Source organism: Marmota marmota, unplaced genomic scaffold, assembly GCF_001458135.2.
Source record: "Marmota marmota marmota unplaced genomic scaffold, marMar, whole genome shotgun sequence".
Classification (NCBI taxonomy): Eukaryota; Metazoa; Chordata; class Mammalia; order Rodentia; family Sciuridae; genus Marmota; species Marmota marmota.
In genome coordinates, this window is record NW_025999932.1 from 44605204 (window position 1) to 44622064 (window position 16861).

At 33.9% G+C, this 16861-nt stretch overlaps 1 protein-coding gene across 1 annotated transcript in view; it reads left to right on the top strand.

Moving 5' to 3' along the window:
- Vwa8 (von Willebrand factor A domain containing 8) overlaps positions 1-16861 on the top strand; it is a gene marked incomplete at its 5' end in the record, with an annotated part of 351798 nt that overhangs the window by 248393 nt on the left and 86544 nt on the right. The window contains 7 exons of the mRNA XM_048800562.1: positions 2678-2788; positions 3669-3733; positions 4121-4246; positions 5338-5447; positions 6193-6347; positions 10331-10526; positions 16211-16292. Of these exons, the coding sequence (XP_048656519.1) occupies positions 2678-2788; positions 3669-3733; positions 4121-4246; positions 5338-5447; positions 6193-6347; positions 10331-10526; positions 16211-16292 (845 nt within the window). The remainder of the gene's footprint in view (positions 1-2677; positions 2789-3668; positions 3734-4120; positions 4247-5337; positions 5448-6192; positions 6348-10330; positions 10527-16210; positions 16293-16861) is intronic.

Genomic DNA, 16861 nt, shown 5'->3' on the forward strand with positions numbered 1-16861 from the left:
GGGACCCTTCTCGCTGCCCCGGGCCGCCGGGGGCCGCTTGCAGAGCCAGTTGGGCGGTGGCTGCGGGATTGGACCTCTGCGCCCGCGTGGCCGGCCAAGATTCACTTGTCTGGGGCCAACTGTCACCTCTAATATAACTTACTACTTCCTGGCAGGTCTCCTTTCAGCGGAATTTTGCTAGAAGTTCCTCAGTAGGTAGAATATAGCTGTTTTAATGGGTGTTTCTGATCCGGTTAATGTGGAGATACTGAAAGTGCTGCTTCCTTGCCGGCCGCCATGTTGGATCCTCTACATTTTCTGTCACTTGGAAAGATACAGTTTTTCAGTTCATTTATACCAGGTTATGAATATATAAGTTTTAGACTCTAAAAAAGAATATAAATGGGAAACTTCACTAACTTATTTTTCTGCTTAAGCATATCTTTAGTCATCTGCTTATTTGTTGGTTTAGTTGTTTTGAGGGGACAAAACATTAGGACATCTTTTAAAATTTAATGTTGGGGCTGGGGATGTGGCTCAAGCGGTAACGTACTCACCTGGCATGTGCGCGTCGCTGGGTTCGATCCTCAGCACCACATAAAAATAAAATAAAGACATTGTGTCCACCGAAAACTGAAAAATAAATATTAAAAAATTCTCTCTCTCTCTTTTTTTTAAAAAAAGTTAATATCTCTCAAATTGCTTATGTGCTAGGAATTTATGTAAATGTTATATATAGTTATCATCCAAGAAAGACTTCTTTACTAAAACATACTCAAAAAATAGTTGAACTAAAATGGAGACTTTATAATTTTTTTACTTATTTGTATGTTTTCTTAAGAAAAATTCTAATTTATCACTACTGTTTTTAAAACTTTAGAATACCAACGAACAATACTTCTTGATTAGATGTTAATTTTTAAAATTATATTTCTAACATACTTTCTTAGTGGAGGCTTACATATTATATGGAATGATACATTTCAAGGGTGATGTTTGTGGGAAAATTAAAGTTTTATGAACATTCTCAGTAAAGTTTGTAATACAATCATGTTTCAATATATGGTCTGACATGAACTGTGTGGTACAAATGCTATTTAATTTTGAGCACTTCAGTAAAGTTAGTTTGTAAAATAAATATGAAACCACACTATAAGTTACTAGATTTGCAGCTGAATCATTAATATTTTTATATTTCTTTTTACTTCCCCAACTACATAACATAATAGAATGCAAGGATCATGATTAACTTATGGTTATGTTCTCCTTTGTGCTTTAAATTTAAGCTGCCCCATTGACATTATGGAATAATTGAGCAAATATTTCATATTTGATTGTTTTTCTATAGGTTCCTAAGTATATTTTAATTCTTTGGATGCTTTGTGACTCTATTTTCCCCAAATAAAGTTCTTAAGATGAAATATTATAAGGGTTAGGATAACTGGAGAAGCCCAAATTAAAACAAAACAAAACAAAAAAAACCAAGAAAGGAGAATTGCATAATAATGAGGCCTGACAAACAACTTGCAGGTGTCTGTTTTGCAAACTTGTTAGTTTAATCTTAAAACATTTTAATGTTTCAACCAGGAAAGCCAACTTCTTTACATCTCTTTAAAATATCTAATCTTTTCTGACTTTCTCAATTTTATGTTTTTGTTTCTGTTCATGTATTATAATGCTTAAAGTTTCTTTCTTTTCTTGAAAAAGAATCCTATTTACTGAGAGATTATTACCTCACTGCATAGCTGTGATTAATAATGCTTCATTTGTATATAATTTTTCCCTTGTACAAGTTTTTTTATGGATTAGTATAAGAATTTATTTGCAATAAAAACCCAGATAGAAATGTTAGATCATCATCAGCACATAAACTTAATTTTCCCAGGTGGTGTCAGCTGTTCTCCCAAATGGCTGTACATGCTTACTAATAGTACAAAAGGGTCACAAGTCCCTGTGTCACTGCCCACACTCAGCATTGTCCAGCTTTATAATGTTGTTTAGTCTTGTAGGTGTAAAGTGATAGCTCCTTTCTTAAAACTTGAATTTCTTTGATACCCTTTACAAAATTAAATGAGAAAATGTCTCCTTCATCCAAATCCATTTTCTCACCTTGCTAAAACCTCTTAGCACTACATTTTCTTCATAATACAGCACCAGTAATGAAAGTCCTTCAAGCTCAGTGAATTTCAAGATGACACTCATTACTAACTGGGCTCTTGGTCCTTTATATTTTTGCTAACCCATCTTTGTATCTAGTACCTATTTTCTAAGTTGAACTTTTGTTTCTGAAAAGGATAAATGAGATTTAAGAATGCAGAGTGTAAAAGAGCTTTCAACAGGACATTTTCTAAGTGTAATTTTGATAAAAGTAAATGAACTTTTAAAAACTATCAATCCTCTTAATTTCCTTGTTATTATATAATAAAACATAGTTCAGCTGCCTTATACTTAAAAGGGAATGATTTTAAGATAAAATCTTTTAGGAGAAGGTTACACAATTAGACATATCCTGATAAAATCACTCAAAACTTTAAATTCTATAGTAAGGAAAATCACTGAATGTCTTCATGATATCTTATAATTATTTCAATATTTTTGTCTTCCTTTTGGGTTCTTCTTTATTTAACCTTTACTCTCTTTAACCTTTACTGCTCTTTAAAAATAATTTTGAACTTAATACTGTTTTCTTTATTTCCAGAGTAATGTCATCCTCTTATTAGATACCACTGGCCAGGTCCTTCGTCGTCTCATCCTTCCTTTAGAAGAGGTAGCATCTAAGAAATCTTCCTGGTGGAGCAAGGAGGAAAAAGTAAGGAATGTCAGATCTCTGTTGGGCAGATTGCCAACAATTTTCTGTAGCTTTCTCACCATGAAAATGCAAGCTTGCGCATTCCTTTTGGTGCTTAAAGAAAAAACAAACTATAATGCACAAGAGAGACCTCTTGTTACATCTGTGGATTTTAACATCTAATATATAGAGATATGATACAATATATAAAGATAAACCTATAAATAAATATCAGTAGCTTCTTTTGGTATACGTTATACTGAGTTGAAGATTGCCAGGACTAACTAAGAATAATAAAAGAACATTATGAACTGTTTGATTATGATATTAATAACAAATTCTTCATCATTTAACCTATTTTTCAGTTATGTAGTTCTTTTTTAGGTTTATATGATAAAACCATGAGTAGAATACCTAATTGTCTCACCAGATAAATAAATGTCTCAGTTTATTAACCAAATTGAATAAATGAACACTGAAGGCCAACCCAAGAGAATTGATTCTGATATAAAATAGGGTTTATCCAGTACTGTATAAGACAGCATACTTAGGTCTTAATAGACCATGAGAAAAAAGAGATTTTTAAAAAAATGCTACTAAGTATTTCTGACGTGTTTATGTTATAATTTAAATTCCACAGTTAATCACCAAATAGCGTGTTTATTTCAAATAGTACTTGACCCTATTTTAAAAAAAATATTCTATGGAGGTTTTAGTACATAGTCCACAATAAATTTTGAAGTATAGTTTAATCCATGTTATTGTAAAAGTCTTGAAGTGATTATATATCTTCTCCAAGAGTTATGTATTCTTTCTACACAATGAAGAAATTTATTTAAGGGGAAGCAGCTAAAGAAATGTGACTACATCTGAAACATTTAATATTTTGTTTTGTCTTTAGGAAAATTATAAAATGTGTAAAGAATTTTCACACAAAAACTGGCTAGTATTCTACAAAGAAAAAGGGTAAGCTCTTTATTGAATAAGACAAACTGGGTTACTTATTTTATTAATCCTGTTTCCTGTTTTAATTATACTTGTTTAGTACAAAACTAATATAATCAAATTATAAATGTTTTAGTGTGAAAGTAACTATGCCCACGTTGTAGAACACTGAGAAAGATAGAAAAAAAGAGCACTAAAAATTTCATAATGCAACACTACTAATATGGCAGCTGTCACTTTCCTTTATTTTTTCTCCTTCACATCCTGACAGTTTAGAATTTGTTTATGTGTTTTCTCAATTAACATTTTCTATGTTATTACTTAGTGCATAATATATCATGAAAGGATTATGCCACTCAACTTATCCTTATCATTCCTTTTAGACATGGTTTTCTTTTCCTTTTTTAGGAGCAGATTGACTGTACTGGATGTTTTGGAAGGGCGAGCTCATACCATCTCACTTCCCATCAACCTCGAGAGAGTTTTCCTTGTAGCAGAGGACAAATGGCTTCTGGTGGAAAGTGAAACAAATCAGTGGGTGAATCTGTACTGCGTACCATCTTGTGCAATATGCCATAGCTTAACCTTATTTATCAATTATCCAAAACCCTTACTCCATCTTCCTTTTATCTCTTTTAACAACTTCTGTATTTGGCACCATCTCTATTGGTGAAAAGTTATAAGAAGAGAGAGGAGAAAATTAAAATAAATATCACTTCTCAGAGTATGACACTGAAATTAACAGCAAAAATAATAACTTTTACATATGATCCATATTGATTTGAAATTTTTTTTATTTGCACATTGAGAATTCACAGTGTTCTACCAAGCAGTAGGTATTTCAAAGTAGATTTTCAGTTTATTCTCCCTTCTAAGAGCCCTAGACTCTATCCTAGAGCTATTGCCTTTTTGTAACTTCACAGAATTCATACCTTAGAAGTTTCTTCTTTTCATCTTTCGTCGTCTTATTTGGTTATGGTTGTTTGTTTGTGTTGCCTTCCCCCATTGGGACTGTATATTTTTTGATCAAAGGCAGTGTATGGCACTTGGTTTATAAAGAATACACAATAAATTTCAAGTCCCCTTCCCTTATGACTACATCCATTGGCTAAGTGAAGAGTTCTGTCCTTCTGATGACAAGCAAAAGTGGCTCACTACAAACAGTTTTTAGCTATTCATGCATCCACATTTTAGACAGCTTAAAAATAAATCCGTCAAGAAGATTATAATGGTGAGGACTTCTGACCCTTAGCTGGTCACAAAGTCAGAGTTCATGCTCTCACTTTCTGCCTGACCAGACAGACATATTAAGAGAGGGCTCCAAGATTATAAGGGTGTGCCCTGTTAGCATTGCTTTGCTTTAATAGCCCTTTCTCTTATAGGAAGCCTTGAATGTTTGATTTGCCTTCATCACTGCATTGTCATTGGGTACTACCCTTTATAATGGTGTTAATAGTTTTGAGAATTTATTTTTTAAATTCATGATGAAATGTTGAAACAGTAAATTATACTCAACTATTTTTTAAAAGGCTTTTGGAGCAAACAACTAATTTTTCTTGGTTTGCCCTAATGATTTCTCAAAAAAGAAGCTTTACACTTAAGTTGAATGTCTTGTTTGTTTACAGAAAATATCTTTTAACTAAACCTGCACACATTGAATCTGAGAACAGTGGGGTTTGCCAGTTGTATATGTTGAAAGAGGAGCTGCCTAGCACAGGGTTTGGAATTACACAAGGTAAATACTATGTTGTCTGTGTTTATGGCTGTGTGGGTGCATGCTTATTCACAAATTATTCTCTAGATTCATTGAAGAACAATAAAATCAAGATTATGTGATATTTACACCAAAAGAAAGAAAAAGTAATTACTACCCTGGAAAAAGGAATAATCTGCCTTCAAAGTATTATAAGGAAGCCCACTCTTTTAAGTCTTGTCCTTGAAAATTTTAAACTGTCAAATAAGAATTTTCACTTACATTTAGGTTCCAAGTCTAATTTAGGATAACATCTTTTCTGTTTTCCACAGGCCATCAGAATTTCTACTTAATTCATCACAGTGTATGGCAGTGTATGGCACTTGGTTTATAAAGAATGCACAGTAAATTTCAAGTCCCCTTCCCTTATGACTACATCCATTGGCCAAGTTTGGGGAAGTGAACAGTACTTATGAAAAAAATCTAAAACTTTACTATTGCCAATACTGGGTTGGGTCAGTTTTGCATCTTTTCTGTGGGGAGTTATTAATGATGATATTTATTACTAATAAAATTCTGAATTCCATAAATACTTGAAATCACTTTGGAAAGAAGCTTTGATTATAAAAACAATTTTCTCAGCCAAAGCTCATGAATGCAATTTAGAATGTTTTCTATTTTTTACTGTGTTTTTCTGTTTGAGTTGTTGAGAATAAATCTTGCAAAAATTTAATTCCTAGAGCATTTTAGGGGTAAATAGTGCCTAATGTGTGTCTGACATTTTCAGAAATGGAGGTCAGCATACCTCATAAAATTTCAAGTGATCAACTATCATCTGAAAATCTGAGTTCAGCTGTAGGACAAAAGATCGCCTCTCCCAACCGAATTTTCTCAGATGAGAACAATTATGCTGCCATAGTGGTTGGCTTCCCAGATCTCATGGTGAGCACCAATGTTTTACATTATTGTGTACTTATTTCTCCACATTTGATGTAAAATCTGTAAGCCTATTTAAGAGACAATTAAAATGTAATAGCTGGTAAACATTTTAAATCAAGTTTGCATTTGAAATCAGTAAAAAATATGCTTTACTGTATACCAATCAAATTGTAATACAATGATCTAGTTTAGTAAGAAACAAGTATCTTCATATGTAGGAGTTCATATGACACATTTAACATTTAACCTATTGAAGATGATTTTTTTAATCATGTCATCTTAATGTGTGTTCATGGACTCTGCCAGGAGGAACAATTTGAGACTAATAAAGTATGCCTTCTAGAATTTTTTCAGGTTAAATTTGGGTATCATTACTATAGATTAAATTTTTTAACTCATGTTTACTTCTCATTGAGTTTTATTCTGATTTATCGTATCTCTGCAGAAGCCTGCTAATAATGTAATGGGTAATGGTCTTAATTTATTTTTCTCCTAGATGCGACTTTATGCTGTTATCTATCTTTATTGCTAAAAGAAAGGCTATTTGTAACTGAGTTCAGGTGAAACTGGGCACCATCTTCCCCTAGTGAAAATGTGGGGAAATGAAATATAAAGGTTATTTTAGTACAAGTTTCTGTATACTAACCTTAGATGTAACTCCATGGTTTTGAGTAAACATTTAATTTTAATAATTTCCTTTGTAGCTTTTAGATCAGACAATATAATCTTTTAAAGATGAAAGTATTAGCTGTACTTAGTAATACACCAATCTCACATGCCTCTAAATTTTAATGTGATTAATAAATTGTGAGTACTTGAGGATATAAGACATTTGAAATATAAAACCCAATGGATAATACGTGGCTTAGGACTTGCCGTATGCCTTCCTAATTATCAAGTAAAAAGCATTTGCTATTATGTTATCTAACTCAAAATGAAATATATTGTTGAAAAACAGTGCCTACAGCAGCCTGATCAAATAAAAGAGGTGTGTTTAATATGCTATGAGTAGAAAAAAAAATACTTGAATTTTTTGTGAAGGTGGAACTATTTAAAACAAATTGATCTTATCACTGTTTTTTGATTAATGAAATTAGTATAGAAATATAATATCACCATAAAAGGTTAGAAAATAAAAACTGAGTAAAATAAACTATTAACCCTATAGAAGTCTTTTACCCTGTAAGAGTAACCTTGTTAAAATAAAAGCTATATCCTTGATATTTAGTATGAAACACACCACCAGTGAATAATTTGTTAATGAAAAAGTTAACTAGGCAGCCTTTCAGACTTTTATGGTAACAGTCATATTTTCCTTGGGCCCATCTGTAGTAGTAAGGCACTGTATGGTTCTAAGCCTTTTCATATATAATAGTTAACTTTTTTTTTTTTTTTTTTAGTACTAGAGATTGAACTTGGGGGCACTTTACCACTGAGCTATACCCCTAGTACTTTTTATATTTTATTTTGAGACAGGGTCTCACTAGCTGCCCAGGCTGGCCCCAAACTTATTGCAATCCTCTGCCTCAGCCTCCTTAGTAGCTGGGATTACAGCATACACCATGAGGCATGGCATAATAGTTTTTTTTAAAAAAAAATAACAATTCTACAGTTTTGTGGATACCGAAACAGAAACAGAGAGGTTCTATTCCCCCAGGTCACAAGGCTTACAACTAAGAGCTCTAAGATTTGATCTCAAGTATGACTAAACCCTTAACTCATACCCTTTCTTTTAAAACTTTTTTTTTTGGGGGGGGGGGTAACTAGGGATTTAACCCAGAGGCCTTTACCACTGAGCTACAGCTCTAGTCCTTTTTATTTTTTATTTTGAGACAGAGTCTCATTTGCTAAGGACCTAAGTTTCTGAGGCTGATCCTCCTGTCTCAGCCTCCTGAGTCATTGGGATTATAGGTATGCATCACTACATACAGCTAACCCATATACTTTCTTTTATACCATACTGCCTTTCTGCTTTTATGTGAATTTCTTTAGATTCTTCATAAAACTATCAACAAAGGAGTGTGACACCCCTTACTATTTCTTAATAAAACTATCAGAGGCAACAGATTATTACAAATTTATATAATTCTCTTAACCTAATCCCAAATAGTTATATAAACCTATAGCAAATATCATCTTCAATAGTGTTAAGATAATTAAGATCTTTAACACTGTTAAGATAATAAAAAGATAATCTACAGGCTAGGAAACTACATTTCTAACAAAGGACTTATACCTAGGATCTATAAGATTCTTAAAGCTCAAAAGTGAGAAAAAACCCCAATTTTTAAGATGGGCAAACAGTGAACTAAAAATAAAATATAGAAAGTGCTAGGGGTGTATCTCATTGGTAAAGAGCCCCCAAATTCAATTCCTAGTACCTTGTTAAATTAAGGTCAGAGCCTAAGTGGGGTAAGAAGGGCATTCATGGCAGGGAAGGGGTAACTACTGGTGATGGGCATCAAATCTGAGCTTATAAAGGGGCAGCTTGGTATGAAAAATTGGATCCCAAGTAAGATGAGGAAAGTGCCCATGCATGAGTCTAGCCCAGTGTGGGCTTTGGGGATGAAGCAAAGAGAGCAGGGCTCTGTCCATAGGGTAAGGTTAGTGGTAGAGATGGGTCACTTATAATGGACTTGAAGAAGAAAATAAATATATTAAGGATGTTATAATAAAGATAATGAACTATGTTAAGGATAATTAAAATATATTAAGGATAATAAAAATTGGTTTCTCACTTTTGGAGAAGGCAATCGTGAAAGGAAGAAATCTAGAATGAACCCTGTAGCTATTGGATTGTAATTGGATATATTTGTATGAACTCAATTTTCAATGTATTTAGGTAGATAGAGAAAAATATTAAAGATAAGTGTGGGGGGAAAGTGGACAAAAGATTTGAACAACATTTAGTTACAGAGTATATAGAGATGGCAAATAAGTCCAAGAAAAGATCTTCAACATCGTTAGTTATTAGTGAAATGCAAATTGAAACCCTGGTAAGATACGATTAGAATGGCTAAAATAAAAAATACTGACAAGAATACAGAGTAAATACAGTCCATATATTTTTATGAATATGGAAGAACAAACAATAACAAAGACATCACTGAAGAAAAATGTGAAGAAAAAGCAACCAAAGTTACTTTACCTACTAAATTTCAAGCCTGCATATAAATTTGTAGGAACTAAGACCATGTCTTCTTGGCCCAGAGGTAGAAAAATATGCAGTAGAATAGAATGCAGCCTCCAGAAACAGAGGCATGCATACATTGAACTCTGTTTTATGAAAACATTTGTAGATCATTGGGCAAAAGTTAGTGGTATTGGGGCAAATATCTGTCCAGATAAGAATAGACAGACATGTGTCCCTGCCTCACAACATGCACAAAAATTAATTCCTTATGGGTTAAAGACTTAATTCAAAAGACAACACCTTAACCTTTTAAGAGAAAATATAGGAAAATACAGTTTATTATCATTTGGAATGATAAATATACATGGTAAAATTTTAAAATAAACCAAAGGAAAAAAATAATAAGAAATTCCAGGAGAATTAAATATAGGTGTACCAGAGATGTGTGATTGGGTAGGGATACTCCAAGGGTTTAAAAATACCAGTTATGTTCTTTTCTTACCTTTATACTAGATACATAGTTTTATATCATATTATGTTTGAGCTAACTATACTGCCATATTCCCTCTTTTTAGTTGTAATTTATTTCAAAATAAAAATTTAATATATATTTCATACTTGTCTGGATATTATGATTTTTGGTAAAGCAGCCCTCTCCTATACCAAATTCAAAAAGATAATTTGATTTTCTTATTCCTGTTAGACAGGTTCACCACTGGTGTATACTTAAAGGAATATATTGTAAAAGTTATGGTGAATGTGTTATATGATACTTTAATTTTTTTTCTTCCTTTCCCTTCCTCCTTCCCTCCCTTCCTTCTTTCTTTCCTTCTTTTCTTCCTTCCTTTTTCAGTCACCCAGTGAAGTTTATTCTTGGAAGAGGCCATCATCTTTGCATAAACCCAGTGTCACTGATACAGCATTTTATGGAGGAAAGAAGAAGAAGGGGGCTCCAAGACAGAGAAATTGTGTGACTCTTTTAGATACTAATCTGGTAGTCAGGATTTTGCCCCCAGGAGAAGTCCCTCTAAAAGATATCTACCCAAAAGGTAAGAAGTTATCACTATCTGATTTGGTAGGGGATGTTTAGTTTATGATTATTATTTCATATTTTTATAAGTAGCTAAAAAGAGCTATGTGGGTTTTTTTTGTGTGTGTGTGTGTGTGTGTGTGTTTGTTTGTTTTTGTTTGTAGGTGGGGCTGGGAGGAAGGTGCTGGTTGTGATTTTTGGTACTGAGAATTGAGCCCTGTAGTGCTCTATCATTGAGCTATATCCCCTTTTTATTTTTTATTATGAGACAATGTGTCATCAAGTTTCTAAGGCTGACCTGAAACTTATACTCCTTCTGCCTCAACCTTTTCAGTAGCTGGTGTAAAATTACAGGTGTGTACACCATGCCCAGTGGGCTTTGTGTATTTTGAAACCGCTCACTAATCTTTACACAGTGTATGGTTGTATGCACTGCTGTTAGAGCTCATCAACATTCACATTACAATCTGTAAAGTGACTTTACCTAGAACATGTTTTTCAAGAGCCTTTTAAAATGATTAGGATTTAGGCATAGAGAGTCCTGAGACCAAAGGCCCATAGCTTAGCATGAGACCAGTTCACTCATCAGTGCTCTCCATGTCAACTTGTGTTTTTTTTACTACACAGTATATCCAAGTGCAGTGCTGATCACTTCTTCTATAAATTCACTTGATCTCTAGAACCCTATCCTGTTGTCATCTTGCTCTTTGATTTATGTGTGAGGAAATTCTGACACAGTGAAATAAAATTACTGGCCCAGGATTACCCACCAGTAGCCAGCAGAACTCAGATTTATACCAAGCTCTTCCAATTCCAGATTTAGAGTTCTTTGTATAGAACCACACTGGCATTCATCAGAATAGGTAATTATAAAAAAATTAAACATTAAATCATTGAGTATTATTATTTGCACTGTGGTAGTAGAAATGTGTTTATGCTGTGTTTATGTTCATTCTATTGGTGTGGACTTCACAAGTATAATGCTAAAATGTATGATAATAATAATCTATTACTGGATTTGAAAAGTGTTGGTTAAATGATAATATTTAGTTCCTTCCCATCTGAAATTCAAGGAAAATGAATCCCTAGTTCCCTAAACAGTCTTCCTGTGATAGAAGAGGCAGATTAATAAATTGACAATTACAGCACTATGTCATCAGTGCTATGATAAGAATATTCACAAGGCAATATACAAACACAAAAAAAGAAGCTTTTAGCTGAGACTGCTGATTAGGAGGTGATTCTTGAAGGATGAGGGGGAATTAATTGAATGGGAATTGTTCAACAAAAAGGGAGGCCTGCGTGAAAGGTACAGGATCTTGACAAAGCACTCCAGGAATGACACTATGATATATACCAGAACTTAGCACACCTTTATCTACCCAGAAACCTGGGGCTCCACTTGATGCCTTTTCTCCTTCATTCTCTACATCAAATCCATCATCAATCACAATGTCCTTTTGATATTTCCTTCCTGATATTATCAAGTTCTGTTACCAACATCCAATGCACCACCACTGGAGTAATGCCAGGGCCTCTTCTACTCTTTTCCTTTCCTACTTATTCTCTACATATCAGATGACTGACTTTCTAATGTATATGTTTGTTCTTAGTAAGGTCCAATTTATATATAGTCAAATTTTACCCTTTCTACTGTGTAGTTCTGTGAGTTTTGCAAACACAAATAGTTGTATAACTCATCATCCAACTGATAAAGAAGAGAAGTGTCCTCACCCCAAAAACCTTCCCATGTCACTTACAGCCAATTGGTCTACCTACCCCCAACCCATCACTGATCTGACTTCTGTCCTTATAGATTTTCTTTTACTAGAATATCATTAATGATATCATACAGTATATTGTCTTTTGAGTCTTGCTGCTTTCACTTAATAAAATGTATTTGAAAATCATTTTGTTTTGTGCATGCCAGTAGTTTGTTCCTTTTAATTGCCAAGTGGTAGTTTATTGTATAGATATACCACAGTTTGCCTATCTGTTCACAAATTTGTATGTATGTGTGTATATAATTTTTTACAGTAATTAATAAGACAACTATGAACATTTGAGCCTAGATTTTTAAGTGATTTTTAGGTTTTTGCTTTACTTGTGTAAGTACCTAGGAATGGCACTTCTACATTCTATGATAAAATTGCCGAAACTGTTTTCCCAAATGGAAGTTCATTCCTATCAGCAATGAATGAGAGTTATAGTTGCTTTGCATCTTCGCCAATACTTGGCATTGTCAGATTTTCACTGTTCTAATAGGTTATAGTAATTTAATTTGCATTTTCTATAGCACCTAATGATATTGAACATTTGTTCGCATGTATCTTCTTTAGTGAAATATCTCTTCGCTTCTTTTGCCCATTTCTAATTGGGGTATTCATTTTCTTATTAATGGCTTTTGAGTGTTCTTTATATATTCTAAATACAAATCCAGTGTCAGATGATTTGCATTTTTCATACATTTTTTTTCCTATTTGAATAAAAGGAAAATCTCCTATGTTTTCTTCTAGAAGCTTTATAGTTTTAGATTTATGATCCATTTTGAATTAATTTTTTATAAAACAGTGCAAGAGGCAAACATAGAAGCCCAAGAACTAGGGCCTAGTTGGAAAGAGGATTCTGAAGAGCCTGAGTAGAGCTTGATCAAGGAAAGAATCTTTGTCATTACCATACTGAGAGCTCACCTTTATTTCCACTGCTTTACACACTACAGTTTATTCCTCTATTGTTTGTAAAATGCACATTTAGGTTTATTCCCCAAATTTTTGTCATTATAAATAGTAGTGCTGTGAATATTCTAGCAACTCTCTCCTTGTTTGTATGTTGAGAGTCTGTAGTGGGTCTGTCTAGGAGTAGAATTACAAAATTGTTATTCTAGCAGCATAAAGAAAGTCACTGGAAAATATCATAGTGGGAAACTCTAAAAGCCTTTTTATTATGGCGCAGATCATTCTTTTAATCCATGAATAAATAGAAGAATATTAAACCTAGTGGTTAACAGATGTACATCAAATTACATTTCTAAAAGGAGTGAATTTTTAAGTATTATTTCACCTTCCCTTTGAAAATCTTCTTGGTTGTTTCACCTGACAGTTTTTATACCTCCTTCTAACTTTGGCACTGTGCATATATCCTGTTCTCACTGTTCATGGGAATTATGTGATAAACATTGCAGCAATGACTTCCCTTTAATGGTTAGTGGACTAATCCCTAAATACAGTTTATACCCATCTTTAAAATCCACCTGGATTATAAGTGTAATGGAAATATATTGAGCCTTCATCCTCTCTACAGTGTGGAAACATTTTAAATGGACAAGGACTTGGCTCAGTTTGGAGGGAAACCTGGCCCCAGTTTTCATTTCCTTAATTCAGTCTTATATTCTGTTCAAAGATAGCCATAAGACTATTTTTGTAAATATTCTTGTTTTCTGAGCTGATTTATTTTCAGATCAGTAAACATTAAAATTTTGATTATTTTACCACCACTGCCACCATGCTTAATATTTCCCTGAAGTGCTCTATAGCCACAAATTCCCTTTCTTATACCTGGAAGTATATTTTTAGTACTAGGAGTAAAATTTTTTGCTTTCTTCTTGAAACAGCAGATACAGCCATTATTGCATTTTCTCACCTTCTGTGTTGTAGAATTAATCTACCCAGGGAAAGTAAAGAAAGGTGTAGAAAAAATATTTTTAAATAAGTTGGCTTACGATGCTTTCACAAGCAACCTGAAAGTGCTGATGGCAGCAGCTCAACTTAATTCTACTTACTATATTTCAAAAAAAAAAATGCCTTTTAAATGCTATACCCAAATGTTTAAGTTGGTTCACTAAGCAGCTCTAGTCATCTCAACAGTTTCAATAACTGGTTATTTTTGGCAAAGAACCCTGGTCTATAAATAATTCAACCTACTTCAGCTAGGTTCTAGCAGCAGGAATTGTCAAAATTGACATATGGTGTAAAGCTTTATCCAAGATTGACCTTATATCCTAGGCAGTACAATACAGACGGTGCGTGACTTATGCTAAGCATGTTCATTTTATACAAACGGCTGTCTGGGTACAGCCACTGCAGCTGGGTGGTCAAATTGCATAGTAACACTCTTTGCTTAGCCTTCCTTCCCCTGTACATTTCCTTCTCTTCCTCCTGAACCTTTTGCCCTCTGGGCCCTCCTCTTGCCTACCTCTTCAGTTCATACCTGACCTCGGAGTTATAATTCCCACTCTGGAATCTTTTCAAAGTCCCCCAGGGCCCACCTCTTTATGCTGTGAGCTCTTTAAAGGTGGCATCTCCTTCTTCTCTATCTTCTCTATATCCTCAGATACAAAGTAAGCTCAAGCACATCTGTTGAATAAATAAGAGATATGTTGAGTTGTTCAGATAACCTGAGGAAAAAATCCTTCAACTGCAATCATGAAATAAAATGCCAGATTTATTTCTCTCTCTCTTTCTTTCCTGCATTCCATGAATTTAGTGTGGACATCTCATTGTTATGTGAAGTTGTAATAAAATATAGGTAGGTAGATAGAATGATAGATGATTGATAGGTAGACAGACAAAGATGGACAAAAATCTTAAAAGTTTTGCGGCAGGGTGAGTTTTATCTTGTTTTTAAGATATCTTAGTGTCCAAGGTTTTGTAAAAGGGGTTATTTTACAAATAGCCATTGTCCCAGAGCCAGCTCAGGTAGGAGTTGTGTACAGTGATTGGCAGAGCAAGATGGATTTCAAACCATCACTGTACAGCTAAATCACCTCAAGTCAGTCCTATAGTGACATTAGCTCTATAGTACTCAGCTTCTTCCTCACTCAAATAGGAATCATGCGTCTTGCCTATAAAGACAAAGTAGAATTAGTGACACACACTGATGACAGGTAGTGCTTTGAGGAAGGCAGAGGTATTTGGAGCTGTGGAATAGAAGTCAGAAAGCCATGGAATTTTCTGGGAGAGCAATCCCAAAATTTCAGTTACAGACCTGGCCGCCATATCTTTGTCTTTTCCTACCCCCAACTTTGTATACTCTTCATGATCCTAAGTCCTTACTCCCCTGCCCCATCCTCATCTCACCTTCTGTTTTGCAGAACCCTAATAATGACAAATACTATATGCTGAGCTACTACTAATTAGATGCTTTGCATTTATTAATTTCATCTCATCCTCAAAATAATGCTTATGATGCTCAGATGCTATTATTATCTCTATTTTACAAATGAGAAAGCAGACCTCAGAGATGTAAATATTTTTACCGACAGCTAGGAAGTATCACAGCCAGAACTACTCACCAGATCAGTCTGATTGCAAAGCAGATACTAAATTCTACCACTTTATACTGTCTCCTGTTAGGCATTGTTGTGACTTCCTAAGAAGGGAAACAGAATTCAAATGATAAAATATTTTTTAAATAACTATGCTAAAAAATTGACCCATATTGGAATGCTATCAAAGATCATGAAGAAAAGGACAAGTTATTTTTCTGACAGTAAATCAAATATGCTTCTACTTTGTGTTTCTCCATAATTTTAAGTCTAGCTGTGAGAGCTGGACTTGTCCAGTACCTTTTCAAGTAGGTCCCACAGTTCTTTTGAAGGAGAGTGGTAACTTCATTCTGCTTTTAGCAGCAATCAAGCATTCTTGGGGTCATGCTTTGGTATCAAGCAGTCATTAATACTTGTTTCATGTCGTGACTTGTTTGCAGGTGTTACACCCCCACAGACAGCTGGTTATATAGAAGTCACTGATCTGCACTCAAAAAAACTCCGATATATCCCTATTCCCAGGTAACCCATTGCACCTTTGTTCTTAGCTTGATATGTCATAAAAATGAGTGAACTATTTTTTGCTTCCTTAAATGAAAGCTTTCCCTCCTGCCCCCACTTAACAGTTGGTTTGTATCTTACCTTTCTTCTGCATGTTTTACTGGTATGTTTATTTTTGTTTTGGAAAAATATTCAAATATTTAGAACATTTTACATTGGTATAAGTCTAACAAGCTTCTAGCCTTTGCTCTCTTTTGTTTGATCTGTTCTAATGCTCAGTTTTTTCTAAACCAGAAATAGCATTGTTAGTATTGCAAAAATGTTAATACTTATTAACTTTATGTATTAGTTTTCTGAAGAAAATACATTCAAAATGTCAAAGGAATTTAAACAGCATTTATTTAATATTGTTTCTAAATATATTACTGTGTGCAGTTGTGAAGGCCACACAGTAGCCAAAGGATTCCCAGAGATTTAGAATGAAACTGATTACCATTCACTGCTTTTATTATTGACCAGTCATGGAAGTGAAGCCTTTAAACTAGCTGGGCTCAGGATACAGAAAGAGTAATTACTTGTCTCTGCCCTGA